The sequence below is a fragment of the Eurosta solidaginis genome, chromosome 2 (genome assembly GCF_040869045.1).
Source record: "Eurosta solidaginis isolate ZX-2024a chromosome 2, ASM4086904v1, whole genome shotgun sequence".
In the NCBI taxonomy this organism is placed as follows: domain Eukaryota; kingdom Metazoa; phylum Arthropoda; class Insecta; order Diptera; family Tephritidae; genus Eurosta; species Eurosta solidaginis.
This window is the reverse complement of record NC_090320.1, coordinates 6,790,831-6,815,459: the sequence shown is the minus strand read 5'-3', so window position 1 is coordinate 6,815,459 and position 24,629 is coordinate 6,790,831. Positions and strand designations below refer to the sequence as shown.

The following is a 24,629-nucleotide window of genomic DNA, read 5'->3' as shown; positions in this document are numbered from 1 at the left end:
TGCAGAAAGCTTTTGGGAGGTGGTTACTACTTGACAACCGAAAATTTTCTTGAGCATTTATTGAGCGTTTTTTTTAGATGGTACTTTTCATTTATTGCGATGTGGATACCGTGCTTTAAAAATAATTATTTTATTTTGAAGTAAGCTCAACTCGCCGTTCATAAAACCAAATTTCTATAACTTAACTGACGGAAACATGTTTGCAACGTAACGGGAACAGATGATTTAGCAGTTTCTTTGTTCCCGATTTTCAGTTTGGCTTTAAAATTCTTATACACCAAAACGTGAAACCACAAATGAATGACAACCGAAAAAGGGCCTATTCTAATTAAACTAGTTTTGCTACATAATATGTTATACTAACTATAAGGAAACACTACGTCCAACTTTGACCTTATGCTAGCTTATAATGGTGTCGTTGTTGAAATTGCACAGAAACATCACGAACATTTTGAGTAGTCAGACTCTGAAGCCAAGTAATTTCGGTGCTCAGGCGGACAATGCAATTAACATTGGGCTAAAGCGCCGTTTGATTCATTCTTACTCACATCCGATTACATTCATACATTGCAACATAAGTTAATTCACTTACATTTGTACGCCAATAAAGCTTCATACTCTTTGTTTAAACGCAATTCGTTTCGATATTAATTTGTCGTGTAAATTTGTATTTCCTTAAAACTGACGCGTGCCATTAAACACTAAAAAAATTACCGTTAACGAACAATATTCATTGTTGATTGCAAGTTAAGCGAGCACTAAAAGCTTTCAAAAACTTAATATGCAATATAACTGCTGACATTGTGGGTCATGCAGAGGCAAGTAAGTAGTAAGTACTACAACAAAATCTGATAAGACTTGTGAAATTTGCAATATCGTGAATACGTTAGAAAAAAAAAAGAAATATCGTTATCAACTTTGGTTGGAAACGTTAAAACATTATTGATAAGCAACTGTGACACCCACATAATATAAATAACTTTGTAAACCTGTTATAATTATTTCCATATCCATAACCATCTCCATTGTGATCGATTAATGGTGTCATAACCTTAAAAAGCTGCCATTTTCATAAAAATGAGGAAGACGCAAAAATTATAAACATATTCCAAAAACAAAAAGTCTCTTCGTCAAACCGTATCCAAAACAATAAATACAATATACAAAAAGTTAATAAAGTCACCAGCTTAAACATTTTTAGGTTATGGATATGGCGAAAAACCAAAAACCAATTGGTTGGCTATGGTATGGATATGGCTTTAGCGTTATGGTATGTCACCATTAATCGATTACATTGATTTCCATAAGGTTGGTTCGATCAGCTGTTTTATCTGGTTATGGATAAGTCACCATTAATTGGCCCTTTAACTACCAAATGAAAACATTAAGTGACGTCATAACTGTACGTGCTATAAAAGTGGCAATACATTAAACTAAATTTTGTGATTGGTCAGCTGCGAGGTGTCAGCGCACAGCTGTTTTTGACACTCAGTGCTAAAAATTTTATAAACTTATGTAAATAAAAATAAAGTTGTTTGTTGTTTTCAATATTTAAATTGCATATTAAATAAAAGCAAAAAAAAAAAAAGATTAACAAATATTGACAAAACACATTGGCGTTTTGTGTGATGTTTGCATTAACATGTCGTTAATGAAGTGATTATCACTAATTTGCGAAAAAAGTAAACAAACATATTTTTTATTTGAACGCAATTTTTGGCTACCAAACTTAGCTCTGCGTTGGCTTATGTAAATATTAGTTTTTATAAATAAGTATTGCTAAATTCTAAATTTTGAACTTCAATATGCTATTAAGTTTTTTTGTTAAAACTTCGAATTTTTAGTTGAAAGTTTTAAATTTGATTTTTTCAATTAAAATTTGTTAACTATCATATTAATTGGTTATCTTCAAGACCCGGTTTGTAATTTTTGTAAAATGTATATTTTACAAGTTATTTTATATTAAATTATTATACACAGAAAATAAGTAAATTAGAAAAAAATAATTTTTTAAAAAAGAATTTTTAATTTTTAAAGTTAGGTAATTTTTCAACTTTTAGTTTCTTATATTAAAATATATATATATTATATTTACAAAATTGTTTCTTTCTAATTTTTTACAATTTTAGACAGCTCTTAATATGGAATTCAGTTCTTGAACTTCAGATATTCGAATTTTTTTAATGCAAACATTTGAAACTTGAAGTTTTAACATCTAAGTTGTGGAATATTTATATTTTTTTATATATATTTTTTTGTAACTTCTTAAAGTCCTCAATTGGTAACTTTTTGAATTTTCAATTCGAATAAATGTTTAGTGTTAATGGCGGCCGCCGTGGTGTGATGGTAGCGTGCATCGCCTACCATATCGAAGATCCTGGGTTCACGCCCTGGCTAAAGCAACATCAAAATTTTAGAAATAAGTTTTTTCAATTAGAAGACATTTTTTCTAAGCGAGGTCGCCCCTCGGCAGTGTTTGGCAAGCACTCCGAGTATATTTCTGCCATGAAATCTCTCAGCAGATGCCGTTCGGTGTCGCATAAACACAAGTAGGTCCCATGCCACTAATTTTTAGGAAAAATTAAAAGTAGCCCGGCCTAAAACCTCTTCGGACGTTATCACGCCTTACATTTATTTTATTTTTATATAAATATTTAATATGAGGCTTTAGGGGTTTAATATGAAGATTCTTGATATTCAAATGTTGTTCTTTGTTTTTAAAATCAATTTTTATCTTCTCGTGAACTTCTAAATTTCACCTCTCTCATAATTAATTTTTTGATTGATATTTAAATAACTACTAGCAGGTAGATGTTGTTCTGCCGTAACTTTGGCCTAGCTGCAAAACTTTTAATAAGTTTTTACGTCTTTCGTCTTTAAAATTTAAAACCATAAAAAAATTAAACTTTTAAAAGAATTAAGCTTTTTAATGTTTTAAGCTAAAATTTTAAGATGTGTCAACCGGAATTTTTTTTGTCCAGAATTAAGAAAAATAGATAAAAGAAAACACAAAAAAAAAAAACTTTTTTGAACCGAATTTTCCGGATGAATTGTCAAATTTTAAAATATTTTTTTGGTATAACTTTTGCTTTAAGCATATTCGAATGTTATAAGCTCTCAAAATTATAATCTCTAATATTTATGAATTCATGAGCTTACAACCGGTTTACAATAAACTGAAAAGAAAAATTATTTACTGGCACATTGCGATGGTAACATTTCGAAAACCGCCACGTAATCATCACCGGGCAATTTCGTAATGTTATCAAAGGTTTCACCGAGATTCGAACCGCGAGTCACACGGTGGAACTGCAGTTGCCTTAACCACTAGGCTATCTTGCTTGTATTTGTTTTCTTGCATATTTCAGTTTTTCCCATTTTTACATTTGTGTTGTTAGTGTTGTTGTTAATTAATAAAATTTTGACTGCAGGCATTTTCATTATTTTTATTTTATTTATTAAATTAAATTTAATTTTTTAACAGCTTACTTTTGTATTTCGAAAAATATTTCGCTGCTTTGCGTTATAATAAACAAATAAAATATATTATTTACTTACAACTTCATTTGTCACTGCTGCCGTCGTCGACTGTGTCGTTGCCGCTGCCGCATTATCCGTCCCGCTCTTAGTACCACGGCCACCAAACGACAATCGTTTATACAAACTATTCACTGGCGTCGTCGTCTGGCTGCTGCTACCCGCATTTGCATCGCTATTAAATTCTCCCGAACTTGCGCCACTGGATGGCGACAATAACAAATCCTGTTCACATTCCGACAACTTCTGATAGTTTTGCAATGTTGCGGGCGACTCTTCGTCTGGAGTGTTGGCGAGCAAGTTTTTCGAGTACTTGATCGTCATATCCGCTTCCGTATCGCGTGGCGCTGTAAGCGTTATTGATGGTTTTGTTGTTCTTGCTACTACGTTGACCCCTATTTGCTTGTTGCGTTGTAAGCTTACATTCACTGGCTCATAGAATTCTTGATCATTATTCGTACTGCGATAACTGCCCTGCAGGCAATTGAAACTTGCTAGTAGACCTTCAGTGCTATTACCTTCTAAACCAACATCACAATCACCTTCACCACCACCTGCTGCTGATGATGAGTTTTTTATATTTGTGTTGTTGCTGCTAGTGAAGAATGTGCCCTTACCAACACTGGAGTTTGTTGAGTTTTGAAAGTTTTTATAATTTTTAATTGTATCGTAGCTATTAAGCAATTCGTTTTTTATAAACTTCTCAATGAAATTTGTTGGCGATTTGATGCCTTGCATGGAACTAAGTGAGGCAAAGAATTTACTGCCACTCTCCGTGTGATTTGCGGTGGAATGACGTTGCTTGTGACTGGCCACGGGTGTGCTGTTAGTGTGGCTAATATTTTTTGTCAAGTCTTTATGTTTTATGTTGGCATCATTGTGATTATACTCATGCTGCAGTCCGTAGATTTGTGAAGAACCCAATAGGCCAAACATGCCGAGGGTTTCTACCGTTGGCGCTTGGATTGTCTATATGTTTTCGAGACCTAGTATATTTTGAAGATATTCTATATGTTGACAGTTTGATGTTATGCAGCTAGAATGATTGAAAAGAGAGAAATAAAAAAAACATGAATGAAAAGTCGGTTAGATCTGTTTTTATTAAAAATAAATTTTTCTTTGAAATAAAATGTTTTGCTACTGAAGAAGTGTTTTTCTAAACCTAAACCATGTTGAACAAATGTCTCATAATTATAGATTCCTTTTGACGATATTGAAATCGGAACTTTTCGTGCGGAGTTTTTATAAAATCCAAAGAGATGTAGTTATCGCTGTGATCTTAAGTCCAATTTAAGCATGTGTGAGAAGGCAGTGTCTAGTCAGAATACCCATCACAAGCCTGCAGTGCCCTTTTTTCAACGATAAGGGTAATTTGGTTAGTCTAAGGTTGAAAGATATGCACATGATCTTCAACACTTCATAGCCCCACGCTTGGTTCCACGCCCTTTCTGCTGGGTCGATCTTGTGCAACTCTCGCCTTTTTTCAATATCGCCCAGTCTAATTGGAACATCTACAATGCAAGCATCGATGGATACGTCCTGTTTAGCTTGCTCAGCCGCTTTTTCATTTCTATCTATTTCCATATACCCAAAGTGCCACTAAAGATGTATATTTCATCCTAGCCCGATTTTTTTCAGGGATTTCTTACATACTCACAAACTTTTAGATGTGCACTTTTAGTCACAGCTACTACTAGCACCTGAAAAACACTACACTACAGTGGTCTGACAGCTTGTAAAATCTCTTTATTTTCGGATATGCACAATATACCGCAGACCCTACTCCTTTACTCTGGAACCATTGGTATACACGTATATCGCCTCTTCTACCTCTTCTGTGATTCCAAGATACCCATCGAAGCATAGATATGAAACCAGGTAGTCTGTCCGTCCAATATTTGATCTCGCTATACTACTACCGTCGATTCCTTCTCCACTCTCTCCTACGCTTCCACGACAACTAACCGTCTAGAATGATTCGTAGATATTTGTTATATGGTTTCTCTTGCAGGGTCACACCTCCTAGCTTAGTCCTAGACCAATTCGGGACTTTATACCTCCTAGTAAACAAGACCATATCAGTCTTCTGCGCGTCTGCGCTCAACCCGACATTAGATGCCCAGTTATGTATATCCCGAAGCACCCGATCCATCAAAGAGCTAATTGTTGGAAGGCACTTTCACTAATGACAACTGCAACATCAACTGCGTACGCCGTCAGTTCAATGGGACCCACGTCTTTAGGAGTACTGCTTCTATCCCAAGGCTTTCTCTAGTATACTTTATATACACATCTATCTATCTAACGAAGTGGAACATGCATGCTGAGTATTATTTATATATTTACATATATATTCACCCTTATCGCGAAGTTCACGCGGAAAAGTGTTCGCCTTCACTTCTTTTGTTCGGTTGAACTTTTTCCGCCTATCGGCAATTTCGGGCGAACAAAAGTTCACTTCGAAACAGCTGATGCTCTATTGTGAATTAGCAGTGAACAAATAATTTGCTTACAATTGTGTAAATTTTGTAACCTAGCATATATTTCCTTAAAATATAACAAAAATAGAAATAAAAAATGTATAAAAGAATGTTTAGTATTGTACTTAGGTTGGTATTGATTGAGCGCGATTAGAATATAAATGTGAAAGCGATTCGGAGGAAATTAAGGGACAGTTCCAACCCTTTGGAGCTAAGTGATTCACTGTAAGCTAAAAATTACTATTGTCAGCACTTTTGTATAACAAGTTAATTTTTTTTCAATTAACTTTCGCCAATATTACAGGCTAAACAAGCCGGAATTCTAATATTTGCAAGATATTCTTACCAACTCCTTGTCACCATTGAAGCAAGAACTGATACATTGTCATAAAAAATAGAATTTACATACTTAGCAATACAGGAATTTCACTTTTTTCCACTCAGCTTCTGATTGTGCATTATTTATTTATTTATTCCTAATAATAAAAGTACATATAATTATAAGAGTATCAAATTTCAATAGAAAAAATTACTAACATTTGCTTTTCCTCTCGTTCGCCTGTAAAATATATGTGCACAAATTTGGGTATCCCCGCTGTTCATTTCGCACGAACAAAGAGCTGCCGATAAGGCGAAATCTTTTTCGAACACGAACAATTTTTTCGCCACCCTCTGCGATAGGGTGTACAAAAACTGTGAATATTTTCGGGTGAAAATAAAACTCGCGATAAGGGTGATTTACTTTATTGCCTGAGGTGACATAAATGTCTACAGATGTAGACCAGTTGGTGAAGCATAACAGATACCTTAATATTTGAATGATAAGCAAGCTGATTTACTTTTTCAAATGATTGTTATATACATACATATATATAACATACTACATAAGCATATTTATGGTGCCATAGTCAGCTTACATAAATATTGTGAAAAATTTTATTGAAATTGTTTATTGAGAATTGCGTAACACTGTGCTTAATAATTTCAATAAAAATATACCCGTCATAGCGACCAGCTATGACCCCGGTCCTGAGAAATGGTTTTGCTGCATCTGCCGGAAAAGAATCTTTTTAGGACGGTCATACTCTGTTCAGTGTGTCTCGTGCAAGGGATGGTTGCATCGGACAGGTTGTTCTGGGCTTGATCCCAAAACCCGACGTCCACGTAACTTTTATAAATCTTTTGTGGCTCCTTGCTGTTCACGCCCAAGGGCGTCCCGTAGTCTACGCCTTAGCGCCCCCCACTACCTTCCAGCAGCCCCGCTGCTCAGCAAGCCACAACAAGTACCCGCTGCTGCTCGCGCCCCACGGCGCCAACAACTCAAACAGCTGATACCATTCATAACTACTACCTTCGTAGTAGAGTTGGTAGCAATGCTGAGCATCAGCCCCTGCCCCCGTCTTCTCCCCCCTCTTTTCCGAAAGCAATCGTGCAGGTCAGGGAAACAGACTCTTAGTCCCTACCCCCGTTTGCACCGTCTGCCAGCACAGAATATATAGGTTTGCGACATCCGCCAAATGCAGCTCCTGCCTTGGGTGGTGCCACTTTCCCAGATGTTCTGGTCTCCGCGTCTGCAACTCCCCGACGGGTTTCATCGCGCCATGTTGCCAGGTCGCAAACCCAAAACATCCGGGTACCCCAATGCTTGCCCAAGGACGCCCAGTCCCAGGGCCACAACAGCAATTGCGTCCTGGCCTTCCACAGCCCAGGCGTAGTCACCCGTCACTTACCCCCAGAGTGGCGACGTCTCCCCTTATGCACTTCAGAATCCTACAGTTAAACTGTAATGAACTAACTGGGAAGATTACGGAGATAGTCGATTTCATGAAGCGGCACAACATCCGCATTGCTGCGATTCAAGAGACTAAACTCACAGCAAGATCTGCATTGCAGACCTGCTCTGGGTATAACGCCCACAGGAAAGACCGCGAGAGCGGAAATGTAGGCGGTCTCGCGTTTATCATACACCACTCGGTGCAATATTATATATTTGATCCTGGCATCGACCGCAGGGACAATGTCTAAGAACGTCAAGGCCTATCTGTCCGGTCAGGCGATGCAAACCTAGAAATCATCAACATCTACATCCCTCCTGCCACCTGTTGCCCCAGTGGATACCGCCCTAATATCAGGGCCTTACTCACTGGCAACAATCGCATTATCTTAGGTGATTTCAATGCCCATCATGATCTATGGCATTCAAACATGCGAGCGGACAGTAGGGGTGAGATGTTGGCGGATCAAATAGAAGGAACGACGTTCTGCACAATAAACGGAGATGCCCCCACACGTATGGTAGGAAGCTGTCACAGCTCGCCAGATATCTCAATCGTGAGCGCAGAACTCGTAAACTGCGTCAACTGGCAGCCGATGGTAACATTGGCATCGGACCACCTGCCCATACTTATTTCGCTTGAGCGTACCGCCGACTTCATCGTCACTGAAAAACGCAATTTCATAAACTTCAAAAGAGGAAAGTGGGAAGAATATAAATCCTTTACAGACAGCCGCTTTGCTGCCCTCCATATCCCGAATGATGCCCGCCAAGGGGAGCGTGCCTTCCGTAAGGTCATTAAATCCGCCTCGGCACATTTCATTCCCGCCGGAAGAATTCCCGAAATCCGGCCCCACTTCCCGGTGGAGGCCGCAAACTTAGCGAGAGAACGTGACCTTATAAGACAGCTTGATCCAGGCGACCCCCAAATAAGGGATATAAACCAACGCATCAGATTGCTTGTGGATGAACACAAGCGGGCGAAATGGGAGGAGCTCCTAAGAGGTTGTAACCTCTCTACCGGTGTGGGTAAACTTTGGTCCACCGTAAAGTCCCTATCGAATCCGACTAAGCACAAAGACAAAGTTTCCATCGCCTTTGGCGACAAAGTGCTGTCGGACACGAAAAAATGCGCGAGCGCTTTCTGCCGACAATATATAATGCATCCTACGGTCGACAAAGATAGAGGAGAGCCAATAGACACGCACATAAACACAAATTCAGCGCGTCACCAATCACCATCACCGCTAAAGAGGTTGAGGACGCCATTGGTCGTGCTAAACCATCAAAAGCAGTGGGCCCAGACGGCATAGTCATGGCCGATGCTTAAAAGCCTAGGGAAAGAGGGTTTCAAATATTTGGCGCATGTCTTCAATCTGTCTCTTTCCACCTTTGTCATACCTGAGAAATGGAAAATGGCCAAGGTGGTCCCGCTACTAAAGCCTGGGAAACCAGCTAACATAGGTGAGTCGTATCGTTCGATATCTCTCCTATCGTCAGAGGCAAAGACGCTTGAAGCCATTTTGCTCCCTTATTTCCAAGCAAATTTGCAGCTAGCCCCTCATCAGCATGGCTTCAGAAAACTCCATAGCACTACCACCGCGCTAAATGCCATTAGCACCCAGATAAATTGCGGTTTAAATCAATACCCCCACCATAGAACAGTACTCGTAGCGCTAGACCTATCAAAAGCTTTCGATACGGTCAACCATGGCTCGTTAATGCAGGACCTGGAAGGGTCTACCCTTCCCCCATGTCTTAAAAGGTGGACCGCAAATTATCTGGGTGGTCGGCAGGCATCGGTGCAATTTAGAAACGAAGCACCAAAACCAAGGAGAATTAAACAAGGGGTGCCACAGGGTGGTGTCCTATCCCCGCTTTTGTTTAATTTCTACATATCTAAGCTACCTTCACCACCGGAAGGAGTCACAATCGTTTCCTACGCCGATGACTGCACAATAATGGCCACAGGCCCAGGCCCAAAGATCGATACGCTATGCAATAAAATAAACGGCTACCTCCCTGATCTCTCCAGTTTTTTCGCCTCGCGAAACCTGGCATTATCACCGACTAAATCTTCCGCGACCTTATTTACAACATGGACGCCCCAAATGTCGACCATTTTGAACATCCACGTCGATGGCACTACGCTACCGACTGTCCTACACCCCAAAATCTTGGGTGTGACGTTTGATCAGGGTCTAAATTTTGGTGAGCACGCAGCCGCAATTGTTCCGAGAATTCAGAGCCGTAACAAAATCCTCAAATCCTTCGCTGGCAGTACTTGGGGAAAAGATAAAGAAACGCTCGTGACTACATACAAAGCAATTAGCCAGCCGATTACGTGCTACGCGTCACCCATATAATCGCCAAGCCTAAAAATAACCCACTGGAAGAAACTACAGGCCTGCCAAATACTGCTCTCAGAATCGCCACGGGCTGTCTTCTTATGTCCCCAGAACACCATCTGCATAATGAGGCGAGAATACTCCCCATCAGGGAGAGAAATGAGATGCTGACCAAACAGTTCCTGTTGAATACCCAGAAACCTGGGCATCCCAACAGACATCTGATTGATGAACCAGCACCGCCCAGGGGCTTAAGGAGTCATCTCTGTAAGCATTTTGAGGAAATACGGCACCTGAGAACCCAGCCGTATGAAGTGAAAAAACACAAGCGGGTCCTTGGTGAACTCCATAAACAGGCGTCGGACCTTTATGCCGGGAATTGCCCGGTGAATCCAGTGCTTAACGAAAATTATCCAAAACTTGCGGAAGAGGAACGCATACTCCCCAGGGAAACGCGTGTCACTCTTGCTCAACTTCGTTCTGGATACTGTAACAGGTTAAACTCTTACCTATCCAGAATCAACCCCGACATACAAAATGTATTTCCTGCTTGCAATGTGTCCCCACATGACACCAACCATCTCTTTAATTGTAATGTGGAACCAACGCCTCTAACACCCCTTTCCTTATGGTCCACCCCTGTTGAAACGGCAAGTTTCCTTGGACTCCCGTTAGAGGATATTGATGACAATTTGTGATCGGTCGCGGCTATTAGGTGGGGCGAGCATTGCTACAACAACAACAACAACAACAACCAGCACATATCGATTACAAACAATTTTTACTGCATTTTTGTGGTTTATGTTCCATAGATACCAATCCATATATGAACGTACATGCATACATACAGACGCACATACCTAGGTATCTATTTACAAATTGTACATATCAATCAATGTTATCAACGAATAGAGAGGAAATCTATGATTGAGTTATGGAGAAAAAGCATGGCTACTGCGGTTTTATAAACACATACATACGTATTCCTATAACACAACTATTATTTCAATTTATATAAAAGATCAGTGTAATTGCTATTAATAATAACCGCACGGTGTTAATTTTATCTTATATGTATATAATTATAACACTCACTGTGTTAATAGATTTAGATTGCAAGCGCTATCATTATTTTATAGTCTGCAAACGAATTTCTGCCTTAATCAACTCTTTTCATTCAGTAAAAATATTTACTAACCCAATAATTCATACGGCAAAAGTTTTATTCAGAAACTTAAAGATAGATGTCTAGTCTATTTTTTTAATTTGAGCAATAAATTTATAAGCAGATTAACTCTCATCGCGGTAAGATTCCAATTGTTATTAATATTATTATAACTAACATGACTGCACACCAGTTATACGGCCATATGCAGTGCTCAATTTCGAAGAAATTATAAAAAGTGCGCTTAAAAATTTTGTTTAGAAATTTTACAACAACCACTTTTCTGTCATTGCTTAGGGCTCGATCTGATCTTAGTGGTACAAAATATTCTTGGTCGCGCTCAAAACGACTCAACTGCAACGATTCAAAAATGAGGGAGGAAGGCGAGTGACCCCGAAATAGTTTCGCCATGAGCCTCAAAATTATCTTGAAACTATCCCGGAAAAGTTTTGCAATGATGCCGAAAATAATGTTGAAATATCCCGAAGATAGTCCCGAATCGATCCCGCGAACAAGGGCTAAATTATAAGGAGATAGTTCCGAATTGCACCCCAAAACTGGCGTTAAACGAACCAAGTATAGTCCAGAAAAAGGCCAAATGATCCAGAAAGCAATCCCGAAATAGTTTCGTAATTCAATAGAGAATCATATGCGAGTATTCTGATAGTTGTGAAATGGTCCCGAAACTATGCCGTAATGTTTCAAAGAACAATCTCGAATTGAAATACAGTTAATTCCAAAAGGACCCCGAAGTAGTCTCATAATGATATCGCGCACAATCCCGAAACACTACTTACAGTTATCCTTCCCACTTCTTACAGTTATTCTTCCCAATTCCCCAAACAATCTGAAATAACCTTGAAATACTCTCATAATAATCGCAAAAACAATACCGAATATGTGCAGATCAACTTTAATTAGAGTTAAACCTCGTACTGAAAAACTTGGCCTAAGAAAGACAAAGGGTATAAGATCAAAAATTAACACGAATAGTTTAAATTTTAACGGTACTTAATGTTCGTCAATGTAACATGAGCCAGTATTGGACTAAGTTGAAAAAGAAAATTATAGTTTTTCTGATTCTTCAGACATATATTTATTCTTGAGTTAAAGAATTTTTAAAGCAATTTTTATTTTATTATGTGTTAAGATTTATTATATAAGTTGTTTTCTCTTAATATAAAGCATTTCCAGAAGCAAGTTTATGTCTTAAGTCTTTTGTTATTTAAAGCAGATCCTGCGCAACAATTTCGTGCCTTAAGTCTTTGGTATGTTTTTAGCAACTAAACAAATAGTGAATGCTTAATAACGTAGAAATTGCAATACCAATTCAATTCAATGATTACAATGAAAACATTTTAATAGATATAACTAAATACATAAACAGTCGATCCCCAGCTCAGTGACAAGTAATAGCACAGGAGCATCATATGAATTTTTACCTTGATGAGTCGAGTTCATTGTTCTTTTAGTTACAATGGCATATTTTTTCACTAAAACAAAAATAGTTATTTGTTATTTAGTCAGCAATCAACGGCAATCAATTGTAAAGCTTTAAACTTTTAATAAGCAGTTCGAGTGTCTTCACAATCAAACGTTGAGCTGCGTGTACTTAAAAGCCTCTAATTTTTTATACATCATTATCAGCATAGAAAATTTTCATTTTAACTACCATTTGACCTACAAACACAATAAAGTTTCAATTATATATTCCTAAGTACAAACGGAAATGCTAAAAGCTACTTGTGGATTGAGCGCTCGTGTGTTTTTGCTGTAGTCATGAGTGTTTTGGGTATTTTTTATTTACATAAATTAATTATAGAATTTTTATAACAAAGCTAGGCACAGGAAGTGTGCGTTTATTAATAAGATTTCCCTTTTCCCTAATTTCGTTACCAAATTGGTAGACAGTTTCGCTTTTACTAAAGTACTGTATTTAGTTTTATAAATATTTTGTTTAGATATTAAACAATTAGCATTTCAAACTTTTTCGGTGAGAGTTGACATAACGTATCATTGTTGGTATGTCAGGCTAAGCTAGCTTGAGTGATAGCAAAGATATTGCTTCGCATAATGATGACCTCAATCTTAAATAAATCATATGGATATACGAGAAAACTAAGTTCGAAGTATTGCTATTCTGTTCGGCAAATAGTTGGGCTTCTAGCCATGGGTTGTGTACATAATGCCACTTCGTCATATTTTGAGCCATTTAAGCAAAATAACGTTATAAGTGTATTGAAAAGCATCGTACGGATTGTTGTGTTTTTCATAGGATAGAGCCTCTTAAAATATCAATCGATCACCAGCACTGGTCTAGCTGCTTCAAAGCCCGCCTGTCAAAAACAGACGACGTGACCAAGCTAAAATGATTTATTCGCGGTAAATTATCAGCGATAAATATATCTACACATAACTTCTTAAACCGTTTGCAGAATATGAGCTTTCAATCCCACTACTATGAGCATTGTCAAACGATGGGATTGGCAGTTCCTGTGATTAAAGGCCACGGCACAATGACATTTTTCATATAGATGCATTTGACACAAGCTTACGCATTCCAATTACATCGCTACAATCAACCAAGATGTTGCATTCGTAAATATGAAGGAACTTCAGACTTGGCAATTGAAGTTTATTAGGTACGCCTTGCCCATTCACATACAAAATTTCGCGAAGCACTGTTATAAGCATTCTCCTTATACAACAAAAATACTTGTTAATATATTTTGTGTCGTATTCGATTGATATATGACAGTTTTTAATTGCGCAAAATGTTAGAAAATTTACCAACCAGTGGGAAAAATAATTTCACTTGCAAAGCGTGCCAACACCCTTAGCAAAAGCAAATGTCAAATTCTTCTTCTTATGATTTGCTAGCAACAAAATTTGGGAGTTGGCTACTTTTCAATATCAGATGGCGCCAGTGTCGCTCATTCTACTGTTCTCCATAAAAATACGTGCAATCTACTCATAATGTATAAGCTTGTGTTAAACTCATCTAAATGAAAAACTGCTATGTGACGGGGCTTTAACAGATGTTTTTGAAATATTTTGTTAACACTGAGTGGAGCTTAATTTAGCAGATAACCGAAAAATTGTTGTCAGTTAAAGTAACCTTGAATCTTATTTTTCAACTTGCCAATAGATGCTGGCCATCATAGTCACTTTATCACGGTAATTTCTCTTATGTTGAAATTTTTTAAGCATATCGAAAGGGACATATGCACGGTAATTTATTTTTCTAGGCATGAAGTTATATGAAGTGCTCTTTCATCTTACATGGTTTCTAACCATTTAGTAGCAGTGCTCTCTATATCTAGATCAATATTTGAAATCATCGTGAAAAAAATTTAGCTCTTTCATATGCGCCTTCTGTTCTGCATAATCCAAAAAAGCTTAATCGTGCCAGATGGTACTTCTCCAACGAGGGCGTTGTGAGTTGCGGTTTTTTTAAGTTGGATTGCCAATCATTTTGCAGAGCTTCGAAAATCATCTAGAAAATTCGCTCTTTCAAGGATTGCCACTTGGCAAACATTCTCAAAAATTTGTATACTTTCACAACCTTTATAGGGGATATACCACCTTCATGGGGCACAGTGTGTGTCCTTTTTGTAACCGAAAATATATTACGCTTAGACTTCGGGAGTGGTACACATAAGGGTTTTGTTTGCTCTATATGAATCCGGAAAGGATTTTTTTGACAGGTATAACTTACCGCAGCCATATTCAAAGCCCCTTAAACCGCTGGAGTAAGGCATACGCCTTCTCGCTCTGCAGCGATAGTTCTATAGTTGAGCAGTACATCAGGGATGGTAGCGTACGCTTTTGCGTATATATAATACACTATGAATCGCATTAACATTGACATTTACTGCCGAAGCTGTTCTGCCCTAATGTATATTTAAATCAAAAAACTTAAGAAACCTTTTTGTGTAATGCAATGCATGTGCTTAACGTTATAACGTGTACAACTTATTATATTGCTTTGCTATTTTTTTGAACCCTGAGAACAATAAAAAAAATGATTTTGCCAATCGAACACAGATCAAAGAGTTCACTTATCCAATTCAAGTATTGACCTGCGCGCTTTAATTGTTGAAAAAAAGGAAACTGATTAGCAATTTAATTAGATAAACATTCATTAACTTTGAAAATAACTAATTTATTTATTTTGGATTTCCTTAAGCTCAGCAAATACCGCTTGACTTTTATAGATCGAAAATATAGAAAAAGAAAAGCACTTTTTATACAAATCGAAAACTAATTTTATAATTTTATAATATAACCTTCGAAACCATAGAAAAATCACGCTTTTGCAGCCACAATTGAGCAACAATTTGTATAGCAAAAAAAAAAAATCATATTCGATATGCTGCCAACAAAAACCTTGGCTTTGATTTATGTGTATATATGTATGTATGTATGCATGCTGTTAGTTGACATAAAGCAATTGAACGAAGACTAATTTGTTTTTCCGTTTTGAAAGGCAATTGTGTTGTTCTTATTGATTGCTGCTGCAAATAAAGTTTAATTGCTATTGTTTACACCCTTCAAGTTTTATCACAACTCGATTATTGTTTAAGTTGTAATTGCTTTGCTATCAGCAAAATCAACACTACTCCCATTGTCAATGGTAATTTTGTTGATTGCGAGCGCAGGCGAAAGATAAGATTGAGCGATTGGAAATTGCTTCAAAGGCAATGGAAGTTTGTAAGTGAATTGTAAGTTTTGCTGTATTTACCCAAAATAAAATATTTAGAAGTGCAAATATGCGTAGTAGTAACAGAAATAATTGTTTGCTATTGTCAATAACCTTGCAACCTTCAATATATGAGATTTCTCTTATCATCAGGTAATTAAATATAGTGGTCTGCAGAATATAGTTTTAATGCAGACAAGACCTGCAAATAACTTAGTTCAAATGAAAGAGCTTTATTTATTATGTTTATACGTGTTCAAAAAACCATCAGATTACGCTTTTGCTTCGATGAGTATTAATTTGAAAAAATGCTTATCGTTCTAAAAACTCAGGAGCTTTGTTAAACATTTTTTTTTTACAATCTTCCCTTCACTTATATGCCCCTATCTTGAACGAGCATAGAAAGAGATTTAAAGTGAAATCTCTTTTTATTGACTTGTCATTTATCGTTTTTACATGATGTGAAAGTAAATCGATACATTTATATTTTTTTTGCTGCATAAATGCTATGTATTTTAATTCAAATATAACCAGGCAGAACTTTCAGTTACATTATTCATTGTAATCGGGTTTAAAACTGTGTTCTATGTTTCAATTCAATAAAGAATTGATATTCAGATTTTAAACCTTTGAACGAATGTGGAGTATATTTTAATGAATTTTAGGGAAATGCGCTTCTTCCAAACCTTCTGCTACTTTGAGAGTACTTCACAATAACACTTATACTTCACAACCAATAGCGTGCTTAAATCAAAACTGCTTAGTTATGCCTTAGCTTGCGCTGCTTTTATACTCGTTCACCAATTTCTCCTAAGGTCTAGTATTTTCGCGAACCTAATGCTTGATTACCAGTCATATACATGTATATTTGTAGTTTGTAGCCATATGAATGTGTATATGTGAGTACTACTTCGGCTGATGATTACATGTGTTTGAGAGTATCTCTCCGTTGCCTTGTATGTATGTGTGTACATGATGATTGATTTGTTTACGTACAGACGAGTGGCTGCTTAGTATCGGCTTAGTGATGCTAGTATCGCTTAGTGATGCTAATATTCGTCACAATATTTATCTTTGAATTAAAGCATGGTTCTGACTAAAGTTCCAAGTTTCAAACCTCTAGCTAAGCTGCAAGTTACCCTAAAATCGAACGAAAGATTCCAAGTTAACATAAAGTTTTCTAAACTAAAATTACATCAATTCTTGAACCAATGAGCAGAATTTTTTCCAATATATCTTGCAGCGAACTCTGAATAATCTAGCAGGTTTAATGTCTTAAAGTCAGTTGCACTTCAAGCGCGATATCCAGACCACAAGAAACGAAGATATTAAACAAAAAAAATTTCATGAAAGCCAAGATAGAAAATTTTATATTTGAAAATACATATTTTCCGATTTTATTATTCATATTTCTTTATAAAATGGCATCCGAGATGAGTGCTGCAACCATAAATTTAAGCCTGGAAGTATTTCTTGTTAATTTCTTGGAAATTTAAAGAAAAGCTCAAGAAATACCCAATAAATCCTTGCAAGTTTCAATTGGTGTATGTAGACCGCATCTAGAACTATATTTTGTAAAAAAATAAATAAATAGGAAAATAAATATTTTCTCATAAAAAACATTAACTATGGTTTACAGTCGGAAAAAAAATCTTGAGCATTTACTTATGATCTGAATACCGCGCTTTACACATAAAAACAAAACACAGTTTATGCGTTCTTGGGGTGGAAGATTATTGTAACGAAACTTAAAAATTCTGGATTATTTGTGCCGTCTACTATACTTCAAAGTACGGAACTGTCGAATAATTAAACTCCAATGTTCTGAATATAAAATGCTCTTTATTAACAGCACTACTAAGGTAGTATGTTTTTATTTGTATGTTAATGCATTGTGACGAATAGTAGCATCACTAAGCTGTTAGTAAATAATCACACAACAACAAAAACACGAAGCAGTCACTCTTATGTACATGTACACATTAAAGCTAGCAACACTTAGGTGAAGGCGACGAAGAGCTATCTCACACACACAGATGTGGTCATCCGCCGAAGTAGTTACTCACACATACACACGCGTATGGTTATAAACTACAAATAGGCCTGTACTCATATAACTAATTACCAAGCAGGAGAAGAAGAGTTCTAGAAGGTGAAACGTCTAGACTTTTGGAGAAATATGCGATCGAAGCAATGGAGAGTACAAAAGCAATGCAAGCTGACCAATCAGTAATCCGTTTGATTTAAACTCGCCATCAGTTGCGAAGTGAATTATAATTGTACTACTCCCAAAGTGGTCTAATAAAAACCATTTTGCAATACAGAATATTGGAGTAATTTATTCAACAGTTTAGCGATTCGAACGTAATCAGAATTTCCCTAAATTCGTTACAGTGTTCACGTACAATACTTATAGTGTGTTTAAATCAAAATGATTCCCATCACTTGGACTGTAGCGCTTTTATACTCTCAGTTGCTTAGTTCGCCTATTTCTCAAAGGGTGTGGACTTGTTGCGAATAGCCTTCTTGATTAGTTGCTTTTTTACTTCCCCCAATTGCTGCATCTCATATTTGTTCTGTCTTTTATGTATAGATGTAAGATATATGATCTGCGCTCCTTTTTACTGTGAATATTTGTGAGTAATGTTGTATACGCTCTAAGCTACTGTGTTCACGTGTGCATGGCTATTTGTTGTCTCTTCTGCTTACATTGCTGTTATTGTTGTGCAGAATTTATTCACTAGCGGCATAGTGAAGTGTCGAAACTGCTAATATTCGCTACAATATATATATAACATATTTCGAAAAAAAAAATTGTTAAAAATCAATAGGTATGTATTTTGAAAAATTTCCATATTGTACTTTGTTAGCCTAAAACTGATACGGCTATTAGACTGCATACTAAAAAAAACTCAGACGAAGGCAGGGCATTTTTTAAGTAATACGAACGTGGCCAAATGGCCACGTAGTAGTCCGCCGTGGCCACGTAGTAATCATAATCTGGCCACAACTAAATTTCGAAAATGCGTGAACAACACCTAACTGAAATAATGTCAGAAATTTTCTGAACATACATGATTTCCCCAAAATGTCAAAAAATATATAACTTGCTAATTCTAATGAAGTTTTTGGTACTAATCGAAGAAATGTATCAACGAATGAATGATAGTTAGAGATGGGAAAGGGGTAAATACCCAAATGGTAAATACACGGTAAATTGGTTATACATGGTAAAAATGGGTAAGTCCCAAATATTTACCCAAAATAAATACCCACGACGGCCACCGTGGTGTGATGGTAGCGTGCTCCGCCTACCACACCGGATGCCCTGGGTTCAAACCCCGGGCAAAGCAACATCAAACATTTTAGAAATAAGGTTTTTCAATTAGAAGAAAATTTCTCTAAGCGGGGTCGCCCCTCGGCAGTGTTTGGCAAGCGCTCCGGGTGTATATCTGCCATGAAAAGCTCTCAGTGAAAACTCATCTGCCTTGCAGATGCCGTTCGGAGTCGGCATAAAATCATGTAGGTCCCGTCCGGCCAATTTGTAGGGAAAATCAAGAGGAGCACGACGCAAATTGGAAGAGAAGCTCGGCCTTAGATCTCTTCGGAGGTTATCGCGCCTTACATTTATTTATTTATTTTTAAGGGTAAAAATAATCTTTTGGAAAATATGGCAAACCAACACACAAATTCATTCCAAAATGTATCCAATTTGTCCTATATTGGTGGGTAGTTATCCATTATGCTATCGGTTGAATTAGTTTTAATCTGTAATCCAGCGTTTTTCAAAAATATGTAGCCAATAATGCATGCCGTTGCAAATATTTAAGTTTACCCAGTAAACATTTTGAGTCGAAAAAGAGTCGGAAAAATATCTAAATTGAAGCCTTTACAGCCGGTATGTGCTCATTTGGGAGGCCGAAACCAATGTATTTCCTTCTTGCAATGGTCGTCCTATATGAGCCTATTAACGTAAATCATTTGAGCCTAAAAAAGATGCTTATACAATAGGGCGGATCGATTTAAAAATCGCTCATTGCTCTGTGAAAATCGTATTCTAGGGAACAAAATAAGGAACTTTGACGAAGGAACCATACCTCTAAAACGAATTCTGATGTCCCCCCCTTTGGGTCGAACTTTTGGGTAGGGGCAATTTTAATTCTACCTGCTGTGTCTTGTGGTGGCTTAAAAACAACAACACAAGTAATTTTACGATCTGCAATTGTATCACAGAGATACCTTCATTTTTTAAAACGGTTGAATAAAAAACCCACACAACTATGTTTACGACATGCAAATGCATCACAGTGATGCCTTGCTTTTAAAAGGGGGTTGTAAAAACGCTAATTTCTAATAATTTTATAATTTCTTTTCTATTACTAAGTTAAATTCATTTTTTCATTTACATATGTTCTGACTAAATAAATTTCTAAAGAGAAAAATAAACTCCAAAAAGAAAAAAAAACATAGGCATTTCAAAGTGGGATTTTTCAAAATTTGCAAGTTCGACCCAAAGGGGGGGCGGGGGGCATCAGAATTCGTTTTAGAGGTATGGTTCCTTCGGCAAAGTTTCTTATTTTGATCCCTAGAATATGATTTTTACAGATCAATGGGTGATTTTTTTGCCTCCCCATAAATCGACCCGGCCTATTATACAATAAAAGAATAGGAAGGGTAAAAATAATGTACAAATGTAATTCATTTTGTATTAAAATGAACAGTGATCGTAACAAAGTTTCAAAATTTGTTCCAAACTCGCTGTGGCGAACATAAATAGTTGATAAATGATAATTTTTGCATGCAAGATTAGGAGCTTTTAGGCCGTTAAATAAAAGGCAAAAATTAAATTTTCTTTTACCCTCCTACGCGTTTCGACGCTTTTCTGATTCCTATATTGCCCACTTATTTTGGATTCGTTTCGGATTCTTAAATTATGAGCGCCGTGAGCCTGTTTGTTTGGGTAAATATGTGTCCCTTATAAATATTCTCTTACAGTTCTGGAGTTTAATATGGTTCAAAAGCTTCAAAAATGCTATCACCTTAGAGTCTTTTATGACTCCGATTTGATGAAATTATAAACAAACGAAAAATATTAGAATTAGTAAACTAGGCAGCTCCGGAAAAAAACTCTGCAATTTTTCTGCGACAATTTATTCTAAATAAATAATTAACTCAACTAATACTTATTTCATTTCTATCTTATCCTCATGTGAGTTTTATCACATTCTCCCCTATGTTTTCCGCTTCGGATATATGTCAAAAATTCTTCCTAAAAGCCCTGAAGTAGTGTCATTAAAAGGCTCAAAATTAGCAGTATATGACGCCAATAAGGCTCATATATGATATCGGAAGAAGGTCTGTATAAGACTTATGTTAGAGGCAAAATATAAGCATATATCATTCGCTTCAGGTTCCTAAATGAGTTCATAACGAGTGCAAACGATCCAAAGTTTGGACTCCTTTCAGACTAATTGTTGACTCCGAGTGTTTGCTGGGTTGTTTGTTTAAAATAAAAACGAAATTTTTTTAAATTCAAATGGCGTATAAATTTAATTGCTGAATTGTAATTCCAAGCAGCCTCGATTCAAACGATTTTTAAATACGCAAAAAAAGATACAAAAAAGGAATATTCCGGTTATTTTCCCGGTATTTACCCATAAAAATGGTAAATACCCGATAGAATCCCAACTCTAATGATAGTTCATCAAATATACTATCAATGAGGATTTATATGGAAAAGAACATAGGTACTCACGACTTCCGTGACATATATAAATTCTACAAATTCTGCACGTGCTCGAGGGTTTTTTGTCAGCATATAATAAAAAAATTTTGGCCAAGTATGTAATAAGTTGGATATGAAAAATAACTATTCCTGGGATTACTTGTTTTATTGCAAATGTTTTGGTATGAGTGAGTCACAACCACTGTTGCCACAGCATGTTTTTTTTTTTGACCAAAAATGGCAATATTCAAAAGCTGACCGGTATGGTCAGTCATGTCGAGGAGATATTTTTCTTTTGGCCACCTAGTGAAAAATCCTTAAAAAATGCCCTGGACGAAGGTTAGTAAAAAGTTAGATATTTTATTAAAAGCTTTCTGGAATTTTCGATTTTTTTCGAAAAACGCTTTGAGATTTCCATAGTTGCAGTTAAAAAAATCAAGGAAGTTTTTTCCTCAATTATCGAAAACAAAAGAAAAAATATAATTGAAAAAATTTGTTAAAATATTTCAGCTGCTATTTCCGGGTGCGCTGCAGTTTTTTTCATTTGGTAACGGCTTAATCGTAGCTATATCCAAATATATTTGCGCAAAAAAAAAAGATATACCTAGCGGAGTTCTTGTTCAAAACTCAAAAATGGCAGATCATTAATCACGGCTTTGACAAAAGGTATACCCGCTAGGTAAGAGTAGCAAATCATTCCAACTCGAAACCCGCAGATTTCTTTGAATAACTTAGGTGCATTCAATTTGAACCAAAATTAACACTCAGCAACAGTCACCGAAAAGGCATAAAAAAGCGGGGGAAAATGCAAAAACAATTGGCCACTGCTACCACTTGTGTGGCGAAATTTTCTTAAATCTACTTTTGGCAGCAAATCAAAAGCAAAGAAAGAAATAAACAAAGATTCTCTGTTTGAGCCTTAACAACAACAAAAGTTTTTAAAATAAGTTTGCACTAAAAATGGGGGAACCCAACGTTACTGCCTATTTGAGTTTTTGCGAATTTGTGCTGCTAGTCACTGGGTATGAGCGCATGTAAATCAATTTATAACAAGTAAGGAAGGTTAAGTTCGGGTGTACCCGAACACTACATACTCAGTTGAGAGCTATGATGACAACATAAGGGAAAATAACCATGTAGGAAAATGAACCGAGGGAACCCCTGGAATGTGTTTGTATGACATGTGTATCAAATGAAAGGCATTAAAGAGTATTTTAAAAGGGAGTGGGCCTTGGTTCTATAGGTGGACGCCGTCTCGAAATATCGCCATAAAGGTGGACCAGGGGTGTCTCTAGAATGTGTTTGTACGATATGGGTATCAAATTTAAGGTATTAATGAGGGGTTTAAAAGTGAGTGGGCCTTAGTTCTATAGGTGGATGCCTTTTCGAGGCATCGCCATTAAGGTGGACCAGGGGTGACTCTAGAATACGTTTGTATAATATGGGTATCAAACGAAAGGTGTTAATGAGTCTTTTAAAAGGGAGTAATCCTCAGTTCCATAGGTGGACGCCGTTTCGAGATATCGCCATAAAGGTGGGCCAGGGGTGACTCTAGAATTCGTTTGTACAATATGGGTATCAAACGAAAGGTGTTAATGAGTATTTTAAAAGGAGTGGGCCTTAGTTCTATAGGTGGACGCCTATTCGAGGTATCGCAATAAATGTGGACCAGGGGTGACTCTAGACTTTGTTTGTACGATATGGGTATCAAACGAAAGGTGTTAATGAGTATTTTTAAAAGGGAGTGGGCCCTCGTTTTATAGGTGGTCGCCTTTTCGAGATATCGCCATAAAGGTGGACCAGGGGTGAGCCTAGAATTTGTTTGTACAATATGGGCATCAAACGAAAGGTGTTAATGAGTATTTTAAAAGGGAGTGGACCTTAGTTCTATAGGTGGACGCCGTTTCGAAATATCGCCATAAAGGTGGACCAGGGGTGACTCTAGAATGTGTTTGTACGATATGGGTATCAAAATAAAGGTATTAATGAGTGTTTTAAAAGGGAGTGGTGGTTGTTGTATAGGTGGTCGCATTTTCGAAATATCGCCATAAAGGTGGACCAGGGGTGACTATAAAATTTGTTTGTACAATATGGGTATCAAAAGAAAGGTGTTAATGAGTATTTTAAAAGGGAGTAATCCTCAGTTCCATAGGTGGACGCCGTTTCGAGATATCGCCATAAAGGTGGGCCAGGAGTGACTCTAGAATTCGTTTGTGCAATATGGGTATCAAACGAAAGGAGCTAATGAGTATTTTAAAAGGGAGTGGGCCTTAGTTCTGTAGGTGGACGCCTTTTCGAGATATCGCCATAAAGGTGGACCAGGGGTGACTCTAGAATGAGTTTGTACGATATGGGTATCAAATTAAAGGTATTAATGAGAGTTTTAAAAGGGAGTGGTGATAGTTGTATATGTGAAGGCGTTTTCCAGATATCGACCAAAATGTGGATCAGGGTGACCCAGAACATCATCTGTTGGATACCGCTAATTTATTTATATATGTAATACCTGCCAAGATTTTAAGGGGTTTTTATTTCGCCCTGCAGAACTTTTTCATTTTCTTCTACTTAATATGGTAGGTGTCACAACCATTTTATAAAGTTTTTTCTAAAGTTATATTTCGCTTCAATAAAACAATCCAATTACATTACCATGTTTCATCCCTTTTTACGTATTTGGTATAGAATTATGGCATTTTTTTCATTTTTCGTAATTTTCGATATCGAAAAAGTGGGCGTGGTCATGGTCGTATTTCGTTCATTTTTTATACCAAGATAAAGTGAGTTCAAGTAAGCACGTGAACTAAGTTCATTAAAGATATGTCGATTTTTGCTCAAGTTATCGTATTAACGGCCATGCGGAAGGACAGACGGACGACTGTGTATAAAAATTGGGCGTGG

General features: G+C 36.9%; 1 protein-coding gene across 4 annotated transcripts in view; it reads right to left on the bottom strand.

Annotated features, from left to right (window-relative positions):
- LOC137239190 (serine-rich adhesin for platelets-like) overlaps positions 1-24,629 on the bottom strand; it is a 294,241-nt gene that overhangs the window by 12,864 nt on the left and 256,748 nt on the right. For all 4 annotated transcript variants that reach the window (XM_067764214.1, XM_067764213.1, XM_067764215.1 and 1 more), the window contains one exon: positions 3,559-4,573. In XM_067764214.1, the coding sequence (XP_067620315.1) occupies positions 3,559-4,473 (915 nt within the window). In that variant the 5' untranslated portion in view covers positions 4,474-4,573. The remainder of the gene's footprint in view (positions 1-3,558; positions 4,574-24,629) is intronic.